This window comes from Pavona decussata, unplaced genomic scaffold (genome assembly GCF_977016875.1).
Source record: "Pavona decussata unplaced genomic scaffold, jaPavDecu1.1 SCAFFOLD_417, whole genome shotgun sequence".
NCBI lineage: Eukaryota > Metazoa > Cnidaria > Anthozoa > Scleractinia > Agariciidae > Pavona > Pavona decussata.
Genome location: NW_028145779.1, coordinates 485,422 through 511,265, shown reverse-complemented (window position 1 = coordinate 511,265; position 25,844 = coordinate 485,422). Strand labels below are relative to the sequence as shown.

General features: G+C 37.5%; 2 protein-coding genes across 2 annotated transcripts; both read right to left on the bottom strand.

Annotated features, from left to right (window-relative positions):
- Nucleotides 1–251: 251 nt before the first annotated feature.
- LOC146450867 (uncharacterized) lies at nt 252–25,112 on the bottom strand. The gene is made up of 22 exons (XM_085099920.1): nt 25,034–25,112; nt 21,092–21,715; nt 20,199–20,312; nt 18,556–18,669; nt 18,364–18,438; nt 17,686–17,799; nt 17,019–17,166; nt 15,553–15,689; nt 15,190–15,303; nt 14,790–14,903; nt 14,417–14,530; nt 13,783–13,896; nt 13,160–13,273; nt 12,725–12,838; nt 11,751–11,864; nt 11,409–11,522; nt 10,205–10,318; nt 9,608–9,721; nt 8,574–8,687; nt 4,628–4,672; nt 3,811–3,907; nt 252–1,071 (listed from the first exon to the last, which is right to left on the bottom strand). Exons 1-22 carry the CDS (start codon nt 25,110–25,112, stop codon nt 1,062–1,064), a joined length of 2,811 nt encoding a protein of 936 aa, XP_084956046.1. The 3' UTR covers nt 252–1,061.
- On the bottom strand, nt 5,412–6,764 carry LOC146450868 (uncharacterized). The gene has a single exon (XM_085099907.1). It carries the CDS (start codon nt 6,756–6,758, stop codon nt 5,802–5,804), a length of 957 nt encoding a protein of 318 aa, XP_084956033.1. The 5' UTR covers nt 6,759–6,764; the 3' UTR covers nt 5,412–5,801.
- Nucleotides 25,113–25,844: the final 732 nt, after the last annotated feature.

The window sequence follows — 25,844 nt, the reverse complement described above, 5'->3', positions numbered from 1 at the left end:
GCGCCGCCAGTTGGATTTTATGACGTAACACGGTTGTTCAATTGTTTCACACAAAAGAACTTCCGCTCAATGACAACAGCGGCAATCGTTTGACGTCAAAAACTCCAAAATGGCGGCGCGCAGGAAATTTAAAAGCGAATATATTCGATAATTTTATGTAATTTATAGCACACTTGAATGTTATTTCTACATTTCAAACTAAAATTAAGAATTTAAATATTTCCAGCAATTTAACGTCAAATTTTGTTGTCAGAGTGGAGGTTCCCTTTAAAGAAACGGGACGAAAAAGAAGCAACACAATCGAATCATCGTTTGTAAATTTTTCACATGCTGTTATAACTATTAACCCTTTGGGTACCGAGGTTTGTGTTCTTTATCTCGATTTGCACAAATTGAAATTGCAGGATAAGCCAAAATTGTAACATCATCATGAGTAAAAATCCAAGAAACAATAAAGGTGCTTCATGTCATCTTAAACAGAGTGTAACAATAGCATTCTTGCCTAAGATCTCTCTTTTATGGCCTCCGACAAGGGTGGTGTAAACAACTTGCCCGCGGTACCCAAATGGTTAAGGGAATTTCTTTTATGGTCTGTGGTTAGCAATACTCATGGAATTCTGAATAGCGGTGGGACGATTCTAAAATTCGTTAAATTTTGTTTCAAGAAACTCATAGCGTGACGTCAGTTTTCTTAAAATATTCCGCCTTCCCGGTTCACACCAGACCAGGAGCGCTTTCTTTTTAGTCCAACTTTCGTTTGGAAATTTTGAAACCTTTCCGCGTCAAATGGAAATGCTTTTTTTCCATTCGTTTCAAACTCGCAATCCAGCTTAATCTCATTGGTGCGCTGTGAAAAAAATTGAAAATTTTTGTACAAATGGATCGATAATTTCTACTTATCCCCAATTCTCACGACTGAGGATTTAACAAATAAAGAAGCTTTCGAAATGTAAATTTAATGCCAGGGACAAAAAAGTGCATGTTCACTTGATTTAAATGTGGTTATTGGTATTATTGCCTGAAGAATCAACTTCCATCTTGAGACCCAGTTTTCATTAGGTCTACCTGCGCCTACGAAAGAAAAAAAAGTGATTTCAGAGCATTACAAAATCATCAGGCCATTTAAGTAAGGTACAATAATGAAAACGACAATTTACGAAGAAACGCTGAGAAATTCCCATTCCTTTCCTTCGCTTTACGGAGAGAACAAAAGGTTATTGCTTATTTACTGTTATTCACTGCGCTTAATAAGCCACATATGCATTACGTTTCCGATTCTATATAAGCTAGTTGAGTGGTTTTCTATCGAGTGTCAAGAGTAATTCCTGTTCATAAAATGAATAGTGCAGTGCAAAACTAGCGTTTTGATTGGTGTAGGTTAGGTTGTGATTCGAGTATAGATGCACGAATGACGACATCGAGTGGTTTCACCGGCGCACGTGATCAGAGTCTAGAGTCCAGCCCGAGTAACTAGTCAACAAAGTTTTGAAAACTGTTTTGTTGAGTTCTGACAAACGCAGACTAATTTTCGTAGGAAAATGAGCCTACTGGACTAAGTCCAACTAAAAATCCGACAACGGCCCTTGCAAGTGACTTCAACCAGGCAAAAAAGCTTAAACTCCGGTAATGATGCAATCTCGTACCCAGAGTCTTCAGGCTTTTTGGTCGGCGGGGCAACGCCGGGAAGACTCGGGGGACATCGAATTTTATCACCGCAGGATTTCTGCGGTAAAACAATGGAAACCGTTACGGAACAGCCATTCAAAAAATTTGAATTTTTTCGATGTCCCCAGAGTCTTCCAGGCGTTGCCCCGCTGACCAAATAGCCTGAAGACTCTGGGTACAAGATTGGTAATGATGACTAACCGATCACAAATCGCAGTGAAGCGACTGACATGCTGTAACTTTTTGGGGATCAGAAATTCTTTCAGGAATAGAGATTAGTTTTGAAAATCTAATTATGTAAAATTCTTTCCGATTATACTCTAATTTAGAAGATCTCAATTGCGTGTGTGCAGTAGTCCAGAAATTTGCTTGATCGTTTTTGACTCAGCTCTGTCAACGTGACGCTCCCTCACGAAATGCCTTGGCTACTGTATAAAGCAAATGTATTTAATTTTTTTCCTGGGCTGTACTCTGATAACGTACAGAGGACTTCAAAACGTAATGACAACATAAGTCACACTACTTTCCTGCGGCTCGTTGCGTATTTTTTGTTCAGTCTCACCGCGTTTTGACGTCATCTGTGCATTATCAGAGTACAGACACACGACAAAATGGAATCTGTTTGTTAAGTTGTGGATTATCAGAATCCCGTCGAGGTTTAAGATTTTGCTTTTTGCCTCGTGCGATCTGCCATTTTCTTACTAAGACTACAATCACTGTGGGAAATTCATGGGTTCATTTTAGCAATTAAACATGCAGTCACTGCAGATTAAATTATCAGGGCCCAGTTGCTCAAAGCCTGGTTAACCCTCTCACTCCCAAGAGTGCCATATGGCACAAGAAGTCATTACGCATTCAATATTGGGTCAATTTGTATCAAATTTGGACACCAAACAGATCTTGGAGAGATCTGCACAATGGAAGCATAAAATCTTACCCCCCTCCTACATAAGACATGATTAACCACCCCTCCATTTTTTGTAACTTTTTCCTCTTACACTTTTAAGACCAAGTCACCATTTGACAAGAAACTATGTGCTGAGATCTGCAAATTAAGCTATAGTTTAGGGGTATACCCAGTGTATACGAGAAGTGAGATGTATTTTAAGGTTTTTATTTTCTCGTTTTAAATGCTTTTCATTCTTTTCTGTTACATCCTGTTTTAGATGGAATGATTTATACAATGCCCCAGATAAAACCTTTTAATTGGTGTATTACAGTTGGTGCAGGGGTTCACAGTTGCCGTTTTACAAAAATACGACATTTCCCATGGGAGTGAAAGGGTTAAGCTAAACCTGGGTTAACATAAACTTTGATTCGAAGTTAATAACTAATCAATAAAGATTCTTCCAAAAGAGTTTTATCTTTTAGTTTTAAATTAGACTTTTCTTTACCGTTAGCTTAAAATTAGCTCTTGAAAACATTTAAAATAAGCGAGATGAAAACATCGGTTAATTTTTAATCGGGTATTAGCGTTAATCGGTTTTCGAACAACCGCGCCCTGATCCATTACTTCTTAATACTTCAGTCTTGCTATAGTACTCTCTGGACTTAGTTACGCGAAGCCCAGCCATTTTCTCAGTCAATAAGAAGTGGAACCAACGTAAATCGTGACTTCTCTGTTCGAATTTTTCCGCGCTTGGCGACCATTACATATGTGTGCCTTGAGGCCTCATTGGTCGATTTCGCTGAGTGAAATATTGAACGCGCGCTGATGTATTCTGACCTTACAACTCATAAAGGCTGGTTTACGCGTGCGAAGCAAGCACAACCACAGGTGACATACGCAGACGAAGTGAATTAAAATTTTGGCACCAAAAGTTTTAAATCCAAGACGGCGGACTCCGAGGAGGTACACGCCACCATCTTGAAAACAGGACATACTTCTGCTGACAACTTGTGACTACTTTTCTGTTTTCTTGTGCTTATGCTTGCGTTATCTTCGCTTACGCGGGCGACGCAACGACGCAAACATAAGCGCAAGCACAAGAAAAAGGAACGATTTCCTTGGGCTTGCGTTTATGATTACGCTTATGCTTGCGTCGCACCGGTTTAGACGTTGGTTTCTTGTGCTTATCATTGCGCTTATGCTTATGCTTGCGCTGTAGTATAACTTTTCAAGATGTATTTTTTTCTTTTGCTTACCGACAAAAGACCAGCGCCAAGATAAAAATCAGTATAATGACAGTAAGCGCAACCAAGCCAATACCAATCGCTAGCAGGGTGATAATAGTATTCCTAACTGAAATAAAACAAAACAAAACAAAACAAAACAAAACAAAACAAAACTAAACAAAAGAATACAGAAGAAAACAACAATCTTTAAGGCCAAACATTTGGTGAGGTAATACTGTGGTTTCCGTGAGCTTTTTAAGTACAGTTTATGAGTATAATATTAGACGGGATCACGCGGAATTTTTCGCGTAATGAGGTGTAGAAACTGCATTCCCCTGACACAGTTTAGACAAAGAGACCATTTGCTCGTCTCCTATTTTTTTACCTTTTTTATAACATGACGAAACAACGAAAACCATGAATTTAAGGCTATTTCTGTTAAAGGAAACCTCCCAGGCTCTTGAAATAAATTAAAGTTAAATTGTCGAAAAATACAATCTCATTTCAATTTCGTTGGAAAACATGGAAAATAAATATTTTTGTGTCGGACAAAACAGGATTTCATTCACACAAAAGAACTTCCACTTTCTAACAATAGCGGCAACCGTATGACGTCATAACATCCAAAATGGCGACGCCCGGGAAATTTAAAAGCGAAAATAGGCTACAGTCATATCTAATTTTTAGCACAATTAAATGTTATTTCTACTTTTTAAACTAAAACTAAAATCTAGACAATATTTCCAACAATTTACCGTCCATTTCATGTCGGAGTGGAGGTTACATTTAAGATTTGTTAAATTAATACATATACATGCAAATAATTCATTTTTTTTAAGGTCAGTACCTTTGTCCTTGTCACCTTCTTGGCCTGATGTTTCTCCAGTTTGTCCTAAAATCGGTCAAAGAACTTAATAAACAAACAATTCAAAAAATAAAGGATTTTAAGTACAAAAATGGAAAATCAAGAAAAATTGAAAACGATTTTTTTCTGTGCTCAGTTTGGGCGAAAGTAGTTATAAAAATACCTGACAAGTGTATCGATAACGAGGACTCTGCATAAAGCCTGTATTCTGTGTCTGTCTCCTTTTTGGTGGCTACTGCCTTTGAGGCAAGTACGCACTATGTCACAACGCGTGTAAGTTGTTTTCCTTCGTTTTCTTACTGTGTTAATGTTGCAGTGTGTAAATTTTGTGAAATAAATGAACAACAGGTCCAGTGACGCGATGGAGTTTTTATTTACTAAATAATTAACCGTGTCATACGATCTGCATGAGTTACAGGAGGGTCTGAATGGGGGGGTCAAAATGTCGGTTGTCGGTTAAAATTTCATTACTTTGTCGGTTGTCGGTTAAGATTTTTGACCTTTGTCGGTTGTCGGTAAATCTCAGTTAATAATTAAAAATACACGTTAATTATTCACATTTATTATGCAATTTGCCCAGTTTTAAGACTTTAAACTCTAGACGAAGTGTAATACTTATAATAATTCATTATTTGTTTTCACTTAAACCTCGTTAACGCTGTTTTTTAATTTAGCAACGTGCTCATCTACCCCACTTTTGTTTGCAAATCTAGTATACCGATAAAATTCACCAAAGCTTTTGTTATAGATGTGAATTTGTTTCCTGTCGACTACGGGGCATCGAAGTAAATCAAGAGAGGTAAATTCTACAAAGAATGGAACACCCACTCTAGCCCCTGGGATAACTAATTTTAATTTGTAAGCTACGGAAGTCTTTTTTCCGAGACGTCCACAAAAACTCACTACACTTATTATTCAACGGCTCTCGTGGCTTTTCTGCGAGGTTTCTTTTTTTTCTCTTTTTTTTTGCCAAAAATTTGGTTGTCATACGTATCAATCTGCACCGTTAAATGGATTTTTTCACTGTTAGTACCTCTTACATGTCGAGACGCACAAATGCACGAACAGCCCTGCCGGATCGGGTAACACACGCTCTGTTGACAACCTCTGGATGTTCTTCAAAATCTGATTCCTCGTCATTCGAATCTGTCTCATACTAATCGATTTGTACTTCTCTGTGATCCTCAAACACCTCAGTAACATCCCCTTCGTCCACAAATTGTATGCTGACAACGCGTTGTGCATTTGCTGACGATACAGTGTTTTCTTCAGGATATCGAAGCCTCTCTTCAGACTCGTCGGTGTGGTGAACGGCGTAGACAGCTGGCGGCAAGGCCCCAGCCTTATCTTTTGTGGTCTCACTCCTAACCGTCCGTTGGCGTACTGGTCTGTAACTCCCTAGCCACTCTTTGATCTGTCCTTCCATCCCTGGTGTTATGTCCTCACTTGGCAAAGGTGTCATGGTAGCTATTGCAGAAAGGGGCATGGCGGATTGAGGTACCGGATAGTAGGATTTGTCATGCGTGTAGTACTTTGCTGCCCATCTAGATGTGCGCTTCAGAGATTCCTTGCAAATTGTTCCAAAATCCTGGGCATATGTAAGTACCGTAAATGTCTCGTGTTTAAGGTGCGAAACAGCGTGCAAATTTTCCACTACTGTTGTGAGCAACGTTTCGAGCAGCAGATCATCTACAAATTGGGGGTTAATGTCCACCACGTTCTTGTATAGCCTTTCTATGCCCTTTTTAAGCAAAGACACAGATACTTGCGTCTTCTGTGATACAGTTCCCTGTGGACCATTGGTTGCAGACGTCTCGCTCAACTGGTAGCGTTCTTTCACCTTACTCACAGTGTCTTTTACATAGCTGTCAATCTTTGTCACGTTCTCTTTTGCTTGTTTCAAGGACACTCCGTCTGGTTTCATACCCTTAGAATGAATTCCAAAGGTATCGTAAAGGGAGCCAAGAATCCCCAGAAAAGATACCGTTTCTGAGAGGCTCGTCACTATCTTCAGTTTTCCAGCGGAAACATCTGTAACAAACAAGTTCTTGTCTACAGAGCATATCCCTTCGATTTGCTTGAATGAGCATGAGTCCTGTGTCTCTACTTTCATCCGATATTAAATTTGGAAGTTCAAGCTGCCATTGCCCATCCGTCACAATTGCAAAATTTTCGCATTTGCCCGCAGGCGATTTCGCCAGGCGAAATAACTTTAACGAAAATCCGCCAATTCCATATTGATGTGCCTGCTCCTTTAGTCCTAAAAACTCCGTAAGATGTTTTTTTTAGTTCAGATACTCCTCTATGAGCTTCTTTGTCTACTGGGACCCTGCTTCGATGACGTTCGATGGCGACTTCTTCACCTTTTCGAAAAAAACTCACGATGACTTTAGCAATCCCAGTCATGACCCGACCGCATGAACAAACAACGAGCAATAAAAAGACAACAGCAGGGCGTCTCGCCGGCTCGATTGTGATCCGCTGTTCTTGAAATGAGACAGCAGGGCGTCTTGTCAGCCTAATTACGAGCCGCTGTTCTAGAAATGAGCCCACGCTGCTCACCGAAAAGAAGGATCCCGTGGATTTAAAGTAATTTGAAGACGAGAAATTCTATAATTCGGCTAAATTTGGAATTAATGTGGTTACGTCCGGTGAAGAAGGATTTTCTGAGCTAGAAATCATCAAAATGCTGTTCTTTCTGAATACAAACATCCCTATCACGTCTGACCATGTCGGCTGTCGGTTAGAATTTATTTGTCGCTAGTCGGTAATTTTTTCCCCGTTTCGTCGGTAGTCAGTAATTTTTTACGCCCTTTGTCGCTAGTCAGTTAACCCCATTCACACCCTCTTACAGATGTTACACCTCATATATTTGAAGTAACTGACTACATTTATTAGATCTAACATATGGTTATTATCCTTTAGACTGATGAAGTGACGAAATATATGGAAATTAAAAGTGTTACCCGATGTACATTTGATTTGAAGTAAGGATATTTTTTACTTTCATCTGAAGTATCTTTTAAGTAAATTTCATCCCGTACGAGGCGCTAAAATCGCCGAATTTGATATTTCAATACGAATTCTCACATTTTCAGTGTTATTTGCTATCATTTTTTAATAATTTCTGATAACTCGATTTTAAATAATATTATTAATGCTAGTTAGTTTTGAGTGACAGATTTCCGATGTAACATTGTAAACATTCGTCAACATAAATTTCCCTGGTGAAATGACGCCTGAACACCATTTTATAGTGTAAATAGACTTATTTTTAAATATAATTTAGTATAGTTTTTTCCTTTCCTGTATTATTGTTGTATTTTATCCTGTATTTTTACTTTTTCACTGTAACTTAGGATATGTATTTTTATCCTTTCATTGTATAAAGACTATTATTATTATTATTATTATTATTATTATTATTATTATTATTATTATTATTCAAAGGCGCATCTCTGAGAGCGCGTCCAAGATTCAGTATCGTACCTCAAAGCAGTCATGGAGCTACTCACCACCACCTTTTTTCTCCGCGAAGACCGAAAAGAGCGAGTCTGAAATTATTTATTTGTTCCAGAAAATGCATTTTAGAATATACCTGTGGTTTTATAACATGTTTGATTTTGCTTGAGGATTTAGAAAAATCCACCCTTTAGAGCTTAATTGACAAACATCAAACTCGTTCTGTGCTTACCACTCGTATTTCTGAAAATATACGCTTGTGCCTCAGGAAAATTTTTTATTTGCATTTTTTAGGTTTTAAATTCAAGACGTATCCGTGAATTACAGTTAACTAACATACTTAGCCATCATCCGTTGTATCACTGAGAAAATGATCGCAGCGGACATAAATGTGAGACAACATTCCTTAAAATGATTTATCAAAAGAAATGGTACGTTACATCACGAATAAAAAAAATGTTCTTACCAATGCTACAGTTCCTTCCGGTGTAGCCAACAGCACAGTTACACATGTAGTTGTTCACACGGTCAATACAAGTTCCCCCATTCTGACAGGGTTGATTGGCGCAGTCGTTGATATCTAATTAAAACAACAAAGATGACATGTTTCGGCTGCGACTTAATTTTTCCTTTTATTTTCCTTAATTTTTGCCCTGTTTTGGTAATTTCTTAATTTGGTAATTTCTTCTTAAAATCCAATATTGAGCCATAGAAGTACATGGGCAGATCCGCCATCCACCATCACCCTCTCCCCTTTTATTGTTGTCGTTGATGTTGATTTCTGTATCACGTATCTTCAGTAACTTTAATTTTGAGAGACGAATGCCTCTTAATTTTACTGCTCGAAAAAAATTTCCACGGAAAAGTTTGGTGAAACGAATGATGTTTGGTGAAACAAATGAGCACGCTTTTATATGCCTGTTGCCCAAAATGTTAAGAATTTTTCTCATGAACATCTGTAGTTTTAAAGTCGGTTTTTTTTTAATTTTTGATTTTCCGGTCCATAATTTAGCATTCTTTATCGATTTCAAGTAAGTTTGGTTTAATATGCGTAGTTTTATTCACATAAAAAATTTCCAGGTCTTACTGATAGGCGACATTTTTTGACGTCAACACCGACACGTAGAAACGTCCCTTGAAGAGAACACGATGCGCTATATATCATAAAATGGAATGAAAATATAGTAAAAATATAGAAAAAAATAGTAAAGAAACCTCTAGAAAGGAGTGTTGCAGCTACCCCCACTCCCCTTGTATAACAGTGGTGGTGTGGATTGCCTTGTAAGGCCGAGGTTTACGGACGATTTGCATTTGTAAATGTAGCATTGACATCTCATCGATTTACAACAACGTATTGGGAGTTTGCAGCTGCTTTTTATTGCAGAATTATAATTTCAAACATCCCTCGCCGCTCCCTTCCAGTAATCAAAATGAAGCGGGGAATCAGAGCATTTTCCTTTGTGGTTCGCCTCGAGACAGCGAACAAGCACATTTTCTTACCAGTGCTGCAATTCTTTCCACTGTAACCAGCAACACAAACGCAAGTGTAATCATTTACAGCGTCAGTGCAATTTCCTCCATTCTGGCACGGTTGATCAGCACAGTCATCAATATCTGATAGCAAGCAAAGATGCGTTGTCATAAACAATTTTGTTATAGTGCGGGGTTGCAAAACTCCAAAACAACGTACCAAAGACGCACATGTAAATATAAGCTCGTTATTTCTCAATACAAATTATTTAAGTGTCCAGGGCCTTTTCGTGGACTTTGTTGCAGTTTCCAGAAGCCGCTCATCCCCACCTATCATATACTCTCAATTCTACCTCTTCTAGCCCCAGCTCGTCCCTCTCTATTTTCAATGGGCGGGCTGAAATCTCTGCTCACATCTCTATAACGTAGTAAGAATAAAAGTTGTGGGAATGAAACTTATAGAGTAAATTATAGTAAGCCCAGAATTTTTTTGCTGAGATCTCGCATGGTTTCGAAGATTCCTCATAACCTCACGAGCCCGCGAAAATTGACAAAACGTGACCATAAAACAATTGCAAAGGCAGAGAAGTACAATCCACCGAGCTTTACAAAGTGCATAATCCTTACTTAGGCTACAATTCTTTCCACTGTAACCAGCAGCACAGTTGCAAGTATAATCATTTACAGCGTCAGTACAATTTCCTCCATTTTGACATGGCTGATCGGCACAGTCATCAATATCTGACAACAGGCAAGGATACATTGTGATAAAGCGAGTTTGCTACCTTGAGCTGTTATATTATTGAAATCTTGAGAAACCTTTTAAAAACTGGTTGACGTGCTACCATGTTCTGTCGCACTTTGTAATAAAATTGCACCTAATTTAATTTGTCATTACAAAGTGCGATAACCTGTCAGTTACAAAGTGTGACAGCTATTTTATTACAAAGTGCGACAAGTGTTTGATATCTAATTAAAACAACAAAGATGAGATATCTCAGCTGCGACTTAATTTTTTCTTTTTATTTTCCTTCATTTTTGCCCTGTTTTGGTAATTTCTTCTTTAAAATACAATATTAAGCCATAGAAGTACATGGGCAGATCGGCCATCCACCATCACCCTCTCCCCTACTGTTATATTATTCAAATCTTGAGAAACCTTTTAAAAACTGGTTGACGTGCTACCATGTTCTGTCGCACTTTGTAATACTTTGAAACCTAATTTAATTTGTCATTACAAAGTGCGACAGCTTAATTTATTACAAAGTGCGATAACTTGTCAGTTACAAAGTGTGACAGCTATTTTATTACAAAGTGCGACAAGTGTTTTTACAAAGTGCGATAGGTATAACAAAGTGTGACAGTTTTATTACAAAGTGCGACAAAACATACCATCAAAGTTCAGTTAATGTTATTGGGTATAGTAAAACAGTTATAAAAGTGCAAAGTCCGCGCTGGCAGAATCCACACCCGTCCCCCTCCTCCCTTTGCTCACCACCCACTCCGTGGTATAGATTTCTGCTGTACTTTCCATGTCACCCGAGTTACATTTCCTCCTTGATAATTGAACTTACATTTGAATAGAAAAAAAGGGATTCTTTCGAACATTTGGCATACTGTAAATTCACAATTTGTGGTCTCTTATAAAAAGCAGAAACTTGCTTTGTTCACTGGTAATTGACAAACGAGAATCTTTAAAGAGAGAATGTCATGAGCAGAAAACACATTGAAAGGTTTCATTCCGTCTTGGTGAACTAAAATCAATCGTAAAGGAACAAATTCAAACGGAGCGTTACGAAACCATTTTCTTAGACATAAACATGATCCTTACCAATGCTACAATTCTTTCCACTATAACCATTAGCACAATTGCAAGTAAAATCATTAACAGCGTCAGTGCAATTTCCTGCATTTTGACACGGCTGATCGGCACAGTCATCAATATCTGAAAAAAAAAGTATTCTTTGTGACAAAAGGATGTTGTTAGAATTAGGAGTCACAACTTCTACTGGCAATTTTTTCTCTTATTTTCCACAAAAATAGATTTTTGTTTTGTTGTTTCCACATTTTACAGTTTCCGATACAAAAATAGTGAACTAAAGTAATGTACAAGAAAAATAGTACGTACTTATTGAGAGTATCAAAACCAATTCAAAAAAAATTTCATCCTCACCAGTGCTACAGTTCTTTCCAGTGTAACCAGCAGCACAGTTGCAAGTAAAATCATTTACAGCGTCAGTACAATTTCCTCCATTTTGGCATGGCTGATCAGCACAGTCATCAATATCTGACAAAAAGCAAGGATGCATTGTCATAAAACGACTTTGTTACATAGCTTGGGTAGTTATATTTCTTCAAATCTTGACAAACCTATTAAGAACTGGTTGACGTGCTACCATTAGAGTTTGATTAACGTAACTGGGCATAGTAAAACTGTTATAACCGTACAAAGTTGGCGCTGCCAAAATTCCCTCTTACCTCGCCCCTCTTTCCACACACTCCCGAGTTACATTTCCTGCTTGGCAATTAAACTTACATTTAAACTAAAAGTTTGCATTCTTTTGAAAATTTGACGTACTGTAGATTCACAATTTGTGGTCTCTTACAAAAAGCACTGAAACTTGCTTTGTTCACTGGTAATCGACAAATGAGAATCTTTGAAGAGAAAATGGCATGAGCGGGACACACATTGAAAGGTTTCATTCCGTCTTGGAGAAATTAAAACAAACGCAAAGAAACACATTTAAACGGAGTTTTACTAAACCATTTTCTTAGACGTGAACATGATCGTTACCAACGCTACAATTCTTTCCACTGTAACCAGCAAATCAAATCATTTACAGCGTCAGTGCAATTTCCTCCATTTTGGCATGGCTGATTGGCGCAGTCATCAATGTCTAAAAAACAAAGTATTCATTGTGTCAAAAAGATGTTGTTAGAATAAGGAGTCACAAAACTCTGAAAACCAAACGTGTACCAGAACTTCTACTGGCAAATGTTTCTCCACATGAATAGATTTGTGTTTTGTTGTTTCCACATTTTACAGTTTCTGATACAAAAATTGTGAACTAAAGCTGATGTAGAAGATAAATAGTACGTACTTATTAAGTATATAAAAATCAATTCAAAACGAAATTTCATCCTCACCAACGCTACAATTCTTTCCACTGTAACCAGCAGCACAGTTGCAAGTATAATCATTTACAGCGTCAGTACAATTTCCACCATTTTGACACGGCTGATTAGCACAGTCATCAATATCTGACAATATTACGACAGAAGGACTTTGTTACAATGAGGGGTTACAAAACTCAGAAAAACCCAAAAGGCGCACTATAAATTCCACCCCAAATTTTTCTCCTACTTTCCATATGACTTGACCCTTGTATTTCTTTGTTTCTACACCAAATTTTGGATTTCGCTGCAGATGAAAAATTCGCCAATTCAAAATCTTATTAAATTTTAATACGGGTTTACAGTTTCATTTAAACAACAAAATAGTGAGTTAAACTACCTATAGCATTAAATTATACGGACTTGTCAATGATGCAAAATAACTAAAAATTGAAGCAAATTTTCCACCAATGCTATAGTTGTTTTCAGTGTAACCAGGAACACAGTTGCAAGTATAATCATTTACAGCGTCAGTATAATTTCCTCCATTTTGGCACGGCTGATCAGCACAGTCGTCAATATCTGACAACAAGCAAGGATGCTTTGTCATAAAACGAGTTTGTTGCTTTGTGCAGTTAATGCATTCTTGACTTCACATCTTGACCAGCTTGTTAAAAAACTGTTTGACGTGCCACCATTAGAGTTCGATTAACGTTATTGGGCATAGTAAAACTGTTATAACCGTACCAAGTCCCCACCACACCACTTTTCACATATCCCGAGTTACATTTCCTTCTTGATAATTGAGCTTACATTTGAATTTAAAAGTTTGCATTCTTTCGACAATTTTACATACTGTAAACTCACAATTTCAAGTCTCATATACAAAGCGATTATGAAACTTAGTTTGTTCACTGGTAATTGACAAATGAGAATCTTTGAAGAGAGAATATCATCAGGAGGAAGCACATTGAACGGTTTAATTCCATCGGTATGGCCAAAAAAAAAAAATTGCCAAAAAAAAAAAAAAAAAACCAACATTCAACAGAACTTTAGGAAATCATTTTCTTAGACATGAACAGCATCCTCACCAGTGCTGCAATTCTTTCCACTATAACCAGCAGCACAGTTGCAAGTAAAATCATTTACAGCGTCAGTGCAATTTCCTCCATTTTGGCACGGCTGATCAGCACAGTCATCAATATCTGACAACAAGCAAGGATGCATTGTCATAAAACGAGTTTGTTACATAGCTTGGGCAGTTATATTCTTCAAATCTTGACAAACCTATTAAGAACTGGTTGACGTGCTACCATTAGAGTTCGATTAACGTTACTGGGCATAGTAAAACTGTTATAACCGTACAAAGTTAACCGTACAAAGTTGGCGCTGCCAAAATTCCCTCTTACCTCGCCCCTCTTTCCACACACTCCCGAGTTACATTTCCTGCTTGACAATTGAGCTTACATTTGAATGAAAAGTTGGCATTCTTTTGAACATTTGACAAACTGTTAATTCACAATTTGCAGTCTCTTATAAAAAGCACTGAAACTTGCTTTGTTCACTGGTAATCGACAAATGAGAATCTTTGAAGAGAAAATGTCATGAGCTGGACACACATTGAAAGGTTTCATTCCATCTTGGAGAAATTAAAACAAACGTAAAGAAACACATTTAAACGGAGTTTTACGAAACCATTTTCTTAGACATGAACATGATCGCTACCAATGCTACAATTCTTTCCACCGTAACCAGCAGCACAGTTGCAAGTAAAATCATTCACAGCGTCTGTACAATTTCCCCCATTTTGGCACGGCTGATCAGCACAGTCATCAATATCTAAAGAAAAAAAAAACATTCATTGTGACCAAAGAAAGTTGCTAGAATTAGAGTCACAAAACTCTGAAAACCAAACGTGCACCAGAACTTCTACTGGCAAATTTTTCTCCTATTTCTCAAATGAATAAATTTTGTGCTTTGTTGTTTCAACATTTTACCGTTTCCGATACAAAAATTGGGAAGTAAGGTAATGTAGAAGAAAAATAGTACGATGTTATCAATCATATAAAATAATTAAACAATGAAATTTCATCCTCACCAACGCTACAATTCTTTCCACTGTAACCAGCAGCACAGTTGCAAGTATAATCATTTACAGCGTCAGTACAATTTCCACCATTTTGACACGGCTGATCGGCACAGTCAAAAATATCTGAAAAACAAATTATTCATTGTGTCAAAAAGTTGTTGTTAGAATTAGGAGTCACAAAACTCTGAAAAACCAAACGTACACCAGAACTTCTACTGGCAAATTTTTCTCCTATTTTCCTTATAAATAGATTTGTGTTTTGTTGTTTCCACATTTTAGAGTTTCCGATACAAAAGTTGTGAACTAAAGTAATGTAGAATTTGCCCTGACGCCTAACTAGGATAGTAAAAAAAGTAGTACGTAGTTAGCAATCACATAAAGAAGTTATAAAAGTAAATTTCATCCTAACCGATGCTGCAATTCTTCCCAATGTAACCAGCAGCACAATTGCAAGTAAAATCATTTACAGCGTCTGTACAATTTCCTCCATTTTGGCACGGCTGATCAGCACAGTCATCAATATCTGAAGAAAAAAAAACATTCATTGTGACAAAAGGAAGTTTTTAGGATTAGTGTCACAAAACTCTGAAAACCAAACGTGCACCGGAACTTCTACTGGCAATTTTTTCTCCTATTTCTTACATGAATAAATTTGTTGTTTCTACATCTTACAGTTTCCGATACAAAAATTGGGAAGTAAAGTAATGTACAAGAAAAATAGTACGTTGTTATCAATCATATAAAATAATCAAACAATGAAATTTATCCTCACCATTGCTACAATTCTTTCCACTGTAACCAGCAGCACAGTTGCAAGTAAAATCATTTACAGCGTCAGTACAATTTGCTCCATTTTGACACGGCTGATTAGCACAGTCATCAATATCCGACAATATTACGACAAAAGGACTGTTACAATGAGGGGTAACAAAACTTAGAAAAAACCAAAGGCGCACTATAAATTCCACCCCAAATTTCGTCCTACTCTTCATATGACTTGACCCTTGTATTTCTTTGTTTCTACACCTAAGTTTGATTTTCGCTGAAAAATTCACTTCTTCAAAATATTCAAAACTAGTTCTAGCATAAAATTGAAAAAAAAAATGAAAGCAGAAAAGCATTTTACAGTTTTCGATACAAATTTATTTTGAGATTTATACAATACAATACAATACAATACAATACAATACAATACAATACAATACAATACAATACAATACAATGCAATGCAATGCAATGCAATGCAATACAATACAATACAATTTATTTCGCTAAATAAAAAGATATATGGAGATACATAAAGAATAACTGTAACTAAGGCCTAGGACTTAATTCGTCGAGCCTATTAATTTTGAAATAGGCATATGAATGGTGCGACGTTTACCGCAATTAAGTTCGACTCAAATTAATTGATTCGACTTCAGCATAAGTTTGACTTGCGAAGTCGGATAATGCGACTGCTTCTGTGTTTCAGCAAACGCCGTTCTAAACGCGCGCTGAACTTAATTCATAAATCATGGAAATAACAAAATAATTGATTCAAATGTGATGATCTGCGCAAATGTCACAAAAAAATACGACTCCCCCAACGAGCATGCGCTGTGCAAAGACAATTTGGCTACCGGGAATGGCGCGCTATCGAAAGTCATTTGCTGACATCGCATAGCGTGATGGAAATGTGTTTTTCGTGTTTCATGAGCACTAAATATAAATGCTTGAGATGTGAATTGCCTATTTGCAATAAATGCTCAGTGTTTGAGCCTTCTCTTTCTATTTTTTGCAAGTAATAGCCCTTTTCACGGTTAACTCTGCTCATTTGAACTACAATGAAATCTAGCATGTATGTGAGGCAATTTCGGGCTGTTTTGGCCCGAAATTGCCTCGGATCCACGTTGGATAACATTGTAATGCAAATGAGAAAAATCAACCGTGCTAAGGGCTATTGCCAAAGAAAAGCCCGACGAGCACGGTATTAATTTCGGCATTTCGCTTGCAAGTTCTAGCAGTAACTTGCCGCGCATCGAGTCAACAGCAGGGGCCTGACACGCGCTTATTCCCGTGTTTTAATGAAGTGCAACTTGTGAGTTAGGATCGACGCAGGTTCGACGTTTGTTACCACGTTGGAATTAACACGACTCTGTTGAACCTATTTTTAACAAATTCGACGCGACTTAGATTTGACGTTTTCCCCAGGCCTAACTAGGATGGTAAAAAAAGTAGTACGAAGTTATCAATCACATAAAGAAGTTATAAAAGTAAATTTCATCCTTACCGACGCTGCAATTCTTCCCAATGTAACCAGCAGCACAGTTGCAAGTAAAATCATTTACAGCGTCTGTACAATTTCCTCCATTTTGGCACGGCTGATCAGCACAGTCATCAATATCTGACAACAAGCAAGGATGCATTGTCATACAACCTACGACTTTGTTACCTTGATCAGTAATATTATTGAAATCTTCGGAAAGCAATTAAAAACTGGTTGACTTGCTTCCATCAAAGTTCAATTAATGTCATCGGGTATTTTAAGTAAAACAGTTAAAACGGTGCGAAGTCCGCGCTGATGGAATCCGAACCCCTTCCCCGCTTCCCACCCTTTTTCCTCACCACTCTTTCCATGGTTTAAATTTGTTGTTCACATGTAACCCAAGTTTTGATAATTGAGCTAACGTTTGAATAAGAAAGTTTGCCTTGTTTCGAAAATTTGACATGCAGCTTCTTCTACAAGGAATTAATAAAAGTTTGTTTTGTTCACTGGTAATTGGCAAATGAGAATCGTTAAAGGGAGAATGTTATGAGCAGGATACACATTGAACGGATTCATTCCGTCTTTGAGAACTTAAAACAATCGCATTTAAACGGAGCTTTACGAAATCATTTTCTTAAAGATGAACATTGTTCTTACCAACGCTACAATTCTTTCCATTGTAACCAGCAGTACAGTTGCAAGTATAATCATTGACAGCGTCGGTGCAATTTGCTCCATTTTGGCACGGGTGATCGGCACAGTCATCAATATCTGAGAACCAAAAGCATGTATTGTCATAAACGATTTTGTTAAAGTGCGGGGTTACAAAATTACAAAACATCGTACTAAGTGCCCGTATGAAATGTGACCTCGGTATTTCTCGAGGCAATTTATTTCAGTGTTGGCCGCTTTTGCGCAGGGCTGAGTGGATCCTATCTCTTCTAACGCCAGCCCGGTTGTTTTTAGTTTTCTCTGGTCGCAGTAAGTGGCCCTGCTCATATCTCTATAAGTTAGTAAGAAAAATAGTTTGGGAATGAAACTTGCAGGGTAAATTACAGTATACGTCCACAAATGTTACACGGTGATCGCCAAAAGCGTGTATTGAGGTGACCCGAGTAGATATAAGGTCATGACCACAAGGCGGCAACCATTTTAGCCCCACCATCTTGTGTTTCATGATTCTTCAGGTCGCTAGAAGATCGCCAAATAGACAAAACGATCAAATCCCATTCCTTCTTGGCGAACGTAAAACAATTGCAATGGCAAAGCAGTGGAATGAAAATGAGCTTTACAGCTTTACAAAATTGTTTTCGTAGACATGAACGTGACCCTTACCAATACTACAGTTCTTTCCGCTGTAACCAGCAGCACAGTTGCAAGTACAATTATTAATTATTAGAAGTAATCTATCTAGAATTATAATAAATCACCATCTGCCCTGTAATTAGTCTAAGCTTGAATAAGGGGATCTTCATAGAAAAGCTCATTGAGCTTGCTAAGATCTCCTGCCATTATATCTAAGTTAGCAGTCATAAGATTCTATTTGATTGTATTTATAATAAATAAATAAAAAAAAAAAATTAACAGCGTCAGTACAATTTCCTCCATTTTGGCACGGCTGATCAGCACAGTCATCAATATCTGACAACAAGCAAGGTTGTCATAAAACGAGTTAGTTACCTTGATCAGTAATACGATTATAACTTAACAAAAGCTTGGTGACCACAATTTTTTTTCTTTTCTATTATAACAGCATGTTGAGACGCAGCTTTTGGCAAAGTTTAAAAAGAGTGTTTGATATTGGGTGAGAGCCACCTTAATCCACTCAGTACAATTGTTTTTAAACTCTGCAAAACTTGCGTCCTGGCATGCTAATTGCAATTCGAAGGTAGTCTGGCGTTTTTTGCTGCTGAGAAGTGGATGTTCTTTCCCCCTCCCCACTCCCTCCTTCCCCACCCCCATAAATTTACAAGAACAAAAGCTGTACGAATTATTCTTGAAGGGTGAATACTGAAGCCAAAAGTGTTATATTTGTGGTCCACAATAGAATTAGATGACATCTGTTGGCGTAATGATCACGTCATTATCTCAAAATGGCGTCCATCTTGCTTTTCCCGGAGTTGAGTTATTAAAAAAAACGTGGTTGTTTCCATCAGAAATGTAGATTTTGCATTTAAAAAAGGATTATTCAAACTCTAAAGAACTTTCTAAGAGTGGTTGCCCCGATTGCATTAAGTAATGCGAAAATTTACCTGTCACACCAAATTGTTCTAAGAAAAAAATTGCGAAATGTCACCAAGTTTAGTTGCGTTTGCTTGTATAGAAAGAGCAATCAAGCAGAATTTACTTTCCTCCCTGATTAGTAAGTTTGAACTCATATTGATTTGGCGAAGTCACTTCGCCAAATCAATATGAGTTCAAACTTAGTGAGACGGTCTCACTTCCAGAAATAAGATACTGGAAGCCAAACTTTTACAGTTTGGTATTGGAAAAATTGTGACATTTTTATTTACTGTTGATTCACCAAAGAACAACTTTTAGGACAGAAGGTCATCGACATTTAACGTTTTCATTTCCTCTTGGCAAACTCAAAGCAATTGCAAAATTATTCAAACGGGGCTTTATCAACGCTGCAATTTTTTCCACTAAAACCAGCCACCCAATTGCGAGTATGATAATTTATAGCGTCAGTGCAATTTCTTCCATTTAGGCACGGTTAACGACCACGACCATTAGTATCTGACAACAAGTAACCATGTATTAATCGGTTTAATGCACTCTCGCTTCAGTTAGTCTTCATGCAGAGCAATGTTCTCCGGGATGAGTTATAGTGTTCAACTTAAATTTATTCTGCGTTAATAATTACTTTCATATAGTCAATCTATTTTTTTGCATTGTTTTTTGTTTGTCGTTTATTCGTCTTAAACGCATATCTTACACTAGCGGTATAGCCAATGGGGGAGTTTCTCTAAATATAAAACTAAAGTTTTGAGAACGAAGTCCATTTTTTACGATCTATCAAGACCTAGACTTTAAAATTGCAATGAAACGCACCATTCGTTAGTCCTTGTTTACTTTGTAAAGTACAATATGTTTGGTTGCCATCGTGGTCATAAATGTTGGAAAAAATTTTAAATTACAAACTTTATGAAGAGAAACACTGCTCTTACCATCACTACAGTTTCTCCCAGTGTAACCAGCAACACAGTTACACGTGTAGTTGTTTACACCGTCAATGCAAGTTCCATTATTTTGGCAGGGTTGATCGACGCAATCGTTGATATCTGAGAACAATGATAAAAATCAGAAAGGCATCATCAAAGATATTTAGTAATGAAAGTTAGAATGAAAAGAAACGAACAAAATCGTAAATAAAACAAAAAAACCAAACAAAACCAGAAAAAAAAAAAAAAAAAAAACGATAACAGAAAAATCATGCCAGTAGTTTCTCAATAAATTAAAGATGTTCCCAGCATTAACGTATTGGCTTCTGTGCACTTTTTTTGCAGTTGACACCATTTGCTTTGAGTTCTGAATTGCCATTGGTGTGTCAGGTATGTAAGGTTAATTATACACTACCGTGGTTCCAGTTCTGGGATACTTACTTGAAAACCGCTCTTAACTACAAAAGGAGAAGATAGGATTGATAAGCCGTTAATGTCTTGTTTGTGAATGTTTGTTTGCGAAGTAGCACAAATAAAATGAAACTATATTTTCAAAAGACATTTTCGTTAACCATAATCATGGCATGTCTAACGAGCGAGCGGCCTAATTTTTTACCCCTTCAGAAGCTGTGTACCGAACTGAGCACGTTGTGGAAACAAAACGTTTTGTCTTCATGGGCCCTTCTAGTAGAGGAAGAATATTAGGAAAAGCAAAAACTGGGGCGGCAAATTTTAACTCATTTAGTAATTGTTATAAAATTACTCGTGCACTCGTTCTTTCTTTCCCTTTTCTCCGCAAAAAAGACGTGCATTTTTCTAGATCCAGTGTGTTAGAAAATACAGTCATTAGAAAATATTTCCGAATGTATCCAACTTAAAAATTTGCAAATGACCCTTACCCATTATTTCTTGTACTTGTTCCTGTGACAGAGATATATTGTACAGTCTCATTTGGGTGATCATGCCTTTGAAGTTTCTGTTCATTGTAAATTCAGCTCCCATTCGGACTTTGTCCTTCGTACCCAGATCCGCTCCGGCTCTGACACTTGTTGTTTGAACCGCGACTCCATCGATCCACAGTTTGGCTTCCCCGGTGGTCCCATTGTAGGAGGCACCAACAAACTTCCATCCACCGACTAGAAAACTGGGACTAGTTATTTCTTTAATTGGATCATAACCGCGGTCCTGTAAGCCAAGTAAAAGTTGTCCCATATATACAACAGCCAAGAACACCCCTGACTGAGAGCTGCTTTTTTTGTAAAAGAAAAGTGGTCCGTCCTGGCCATCATAGTACACCCAGCATAGCATCGTGATTGAGGAACGTACGTCCAACACTCCTCCGTCGCTGTTGTTAAACTCGATGTAGCTATTTGCGTTACCAAAAAATTCATAAGATCCGTTTACTTGTCCGTCGGGTCCGGGGGCCAGCTGAACTCCAAATGAGTTGCCTGGGGGAACTCGGTCTTGGATTTCCCTGGTTCCATAGGTAATATTCAGTGGGAAAAAGGCAACAGGTTCTGGAACTTGTGAAAAAAAATAAAGTGATGTCATTATTACATTAAATACTCGCACAAATAAAAACAACCCAACCTTTCCACCCATTATTTCTTTTGTCGTCAACGCGCGCATTTTAAGAGCTGGTTTTAGTTTTGTCCTTTTTTTTTTTTGAGAAGAGTCTCTTTCCTGGATGTTAATCTCGGTCAAATAATAATTATTTACGGGATCTTAAACGAACACGAAAACCTATTTTTTTTTGCGACGCTTTACCTTTTAATTTATCTAACATTATTATCAGCCGTTTTTGTGACTTTTGAAAAATGACCTACCACCGAAACCTCGAGCTTATAGATCACAAGTGGGCCTTGAGAACACGAGTACAATTAACGTTTTTGGTAAGATTGCTCGATGTTGTTTTTCTACGCCAAGAAATTAATCTTTAATTTTTCTTACATACTCATAAATTACATGCATGTATAACATCGTTGAGCCTATTTCATGAGCTCCTGCTTTAACTTACGGAAACTTACAATAACAAGGCACCACTTTTATAGTTTAACTTGCAGGCGATTATAGAGGTGCTCGGCTAGAGGACATCGAATTTCTTAGGTACAAATTAGGCGCAACATCCAAAAACAAAAACAGAAAGCAAAAGATGGATGATTTTTCCCTGTTTTTTCCCTTGCGTATTGGAAAAAATAATCCATTTATAAATAGATTATGGTTTGTTATATCCTCAATATATCACGTGATATTTTCTACTTGGCGCTCTAAAAGCAATTTAATGTTGTAGCGAAGGTACTTTGACGAACAATTTCGCGGTTTTGAACAGAACAAAACAAAATGACAGTTTCCCGTGACAGTTTCCCCATTGAAGCAGTTCAAGAGTAGTTTTCAGTGTTGCCTGCATACCGGCTATGAATAACGTCAACGTTGGTCGAGGTTAACCAGCTCTTTGGCTTTCTTGTGGTTTCATTTCGTATCTGATTAGTATCTACTATACAATATGTATGCAAAAGCGAGATTCACGTTTTCACGGATAACCGATTCACAACGTAATGGTTCTTGTTTACATATAAGGATAACGATTTGTAAAGTGTATTTAATATGCATGAGAAAGAGGACGTTTTTGTGTGGAAATCAACTGGAGGGATAAATTATATAAAATCGTTAATTTCTAACTTACCTAATTTGTTTGCCTCCGCGTCAAAAATGCTGACAAAAATGGGAAACATTTTCTTGCCCGAAGGCAAAACTGTTAATTGGCTGGATTATTAAAACGAAAGCTAATTCAAAAGGGGAAATGATAAATTACTTTCAATAATAAAGTTTCTTCTGGAAGCTTCTGTCCTACAAACAAGGAGAGCGATCGCAGACAACAAATTTTAAAATCGAGAAACCATTATGGTTCCGACTTGATTCAATCATCTACCGAAATTGTTAGGAGACTCTGGGGTAGGAAAATTTACTGTTTATTGTCCACTTCACCAAAGTTAATTGAGGGACGGTTATGAAACTTTGCCACGAAAACAATGGTGCTGCAATTTATGTTGGAAGGGCAACGACCGTGCACAATCCTTTGGTTTAATGTTCACGCTACAGTTGAATATCTTAACAGGAACGTTTTTATTGGTCAGTTGCTCCAACACTGTTTCAAAATCTATTTTGGTTTGTGCAGGGTCAAGGCCAACCATGCTATAACAAAAACATGTACCCTGAAAGAAGTTTGTCAGGTTTCATAACCATTGCTTTTTATCAACTATGACTTCACTCGTAGCGTCCGGAAGAAAACCGTCAATTGAACTTTTTGATACAATCAACAGTTTACCAATTACTGTTATGACTGTAAAAACCGCAGGATGTGAACAAAGTTATCAGCAGATAAACAACGAAGTAGAGATGTTCAGTTCAATGCATGATGTTTAAGACTGAGAAATTTTCAATTTGTTCCATGGCATAAACCTACTTTCAGATAAAAAAAGGAAGAGTATTTTTACATTAAAAGTATGCTTGCGATGCAATAAATAATTTTGCTTGCTAAAAGTTTTTTGATAGATGAGTTAATCGTTTGTCTCACGATTGAGTCACAAAGATGTGGATCGCGACGTTTTGACCGCTATACTGCTGGTCATCATCAGGCGATGGTGTATAAGTATAAGTAGCACCTTGGTTTGTGTTGATTGGTGCGGGCCGAGGACGGAGGGACGGATGGTTTGTGTTGATTGGTGCGGACGGCCGAGGGAACAATTTCTAGTCTGAACGACGAGGATCGAAATCCTCCAATCAACAACAGCCTAAGAGAGGATCGAAACGCACCAATCAACACAAACCAAGGTGCTACTTATACTGTCACGCAATCAGTCGACACCATCGCCTGATGAAGACCAGCAGTATAGCGGTCGAAACGTCGCGATCCACATCTTTGTGACTCAATCGTGAGACAAACGATTAACTCATCTATCATTTTAAACCACGATGACAAACAACTTTCACAATAAAAGTTTTTTCTCTTCAGTAGTTTTGTTTTGTTCATTTTTACTTTTGGTTTTCGATTTATCCAGGCAGACATCTTAAAAGTATTGTATCTTTGGATTGTTTTAGCTTTGTCCTTCTTTAAAAAAATGTTCTTCACACAAGACCATGCAAAGTACGTATGCAGAGCTATTATTTCTATTGTTTCCTTTATGTTCTCTCGACTCAGCCTATAAGGCTACTCTCGTCTTTGCTGCCAAACAATTTCTCTTCGCATGGCCACGCTGTGACTCAGTGGTTGCCGTTGCTTATCATTACAACGAAGTAGGTTGCAAAAAGAAATTCGAAACAAAATAGTTAAGCGAAAACGGCGGATCGCAGGTCACTAGTAGATTTGATCACTGCTGATATTATGATTACTGCCCTAGATATACTTGCTTCGTAGGTTGGAAGATTAAAGAAGAAAAAAAAATGAGATCACTGAAAGCGTCGGTATCACTTAGAATCCAATCCTCCACCTCGTTGTTGGCTCCGGCCCGTTTCAGTCCAATTCTCTGTTCACACTACTTAATAAAGCGCCACGAAAACCTTTCAGATATGTGACGATTTACTTTCAAGATCGAAGCAGCGCCGGTTCGTTCCGACACAAAAATCGATCCGAAATCGTCGTTTTGTGTGTGAACGAAAGCCCTATCCGATACGTTTTTGGCGCTGGCACAAGAGCTATCTGGTGTAGTCTAAACGTAGTCTCAGTGAAATTGATCAACACACATCGACATCCAAATAAATAGAACAAGAACATAAATAATTATAAATTAAATTGAATAGATTAATACCAAGACAATTATGGAAAGAATGATCAAGGAACTTACCAACTTGTTGACTTCTTGGTATTCGGAAAAGAAGGTATAGTCCCGCGAACAAATAGGTCAGCTTTGAAGTCATAACCATTTCTTTCCTGTCAAACACAATAAGTAAGCGTTAGAAATGCTTAGCTTGTCGTATTGATTACTTTATTTTAAAACTCTGGCCACAAACAACTTAAAGCTGGTTTCAATTTGGGGCGTCTGAAAATGAACAAGGCAACACTCAGGTACAAATATTACAATTAAACATGAGCAGATTTAAATTACAGCATATTAAATTACACTAGAAAAGGATAGACTACTACAATACACTTAATTACATTTCATTGCATAGATTGGGTAACTTTTGATTTTTAGGCTTACTACTAAACCTATCCAAGATTCCATGGCACAATCAGTCGATGTTTTTATCTGGATCTTCGACTTGGTAGTGAATATCCGAAGTGCCCGAAGAAGTTTTTAACTTTCCGTCACAACACATAAAGCTGACTTGCAACTATAAGTGATTTCAATCCGACTTTTAAACAGCTTTGTTTTGTAGAATACCCCTGTGTACATTCCTTGACATCACTCGCATTAAATTCACTGCACAACGAAGTCTGCTATGAGATGTGTTTTACTGTCAGAGTGTAACACTCAAATGCTCCTAAAAGACACGAATAACACTGCATTGCATTTTGAAATATGACGGCACCGAACTTAGTTTTATTTTATGTTTTTCTCAAACTGAATCATCTGGATAAATTCACGACACCTGCAGAGTGGAACTCAGTTTTAATAGATTTTATCATTCGTTTAAAAGGTATTGTTATTCAGA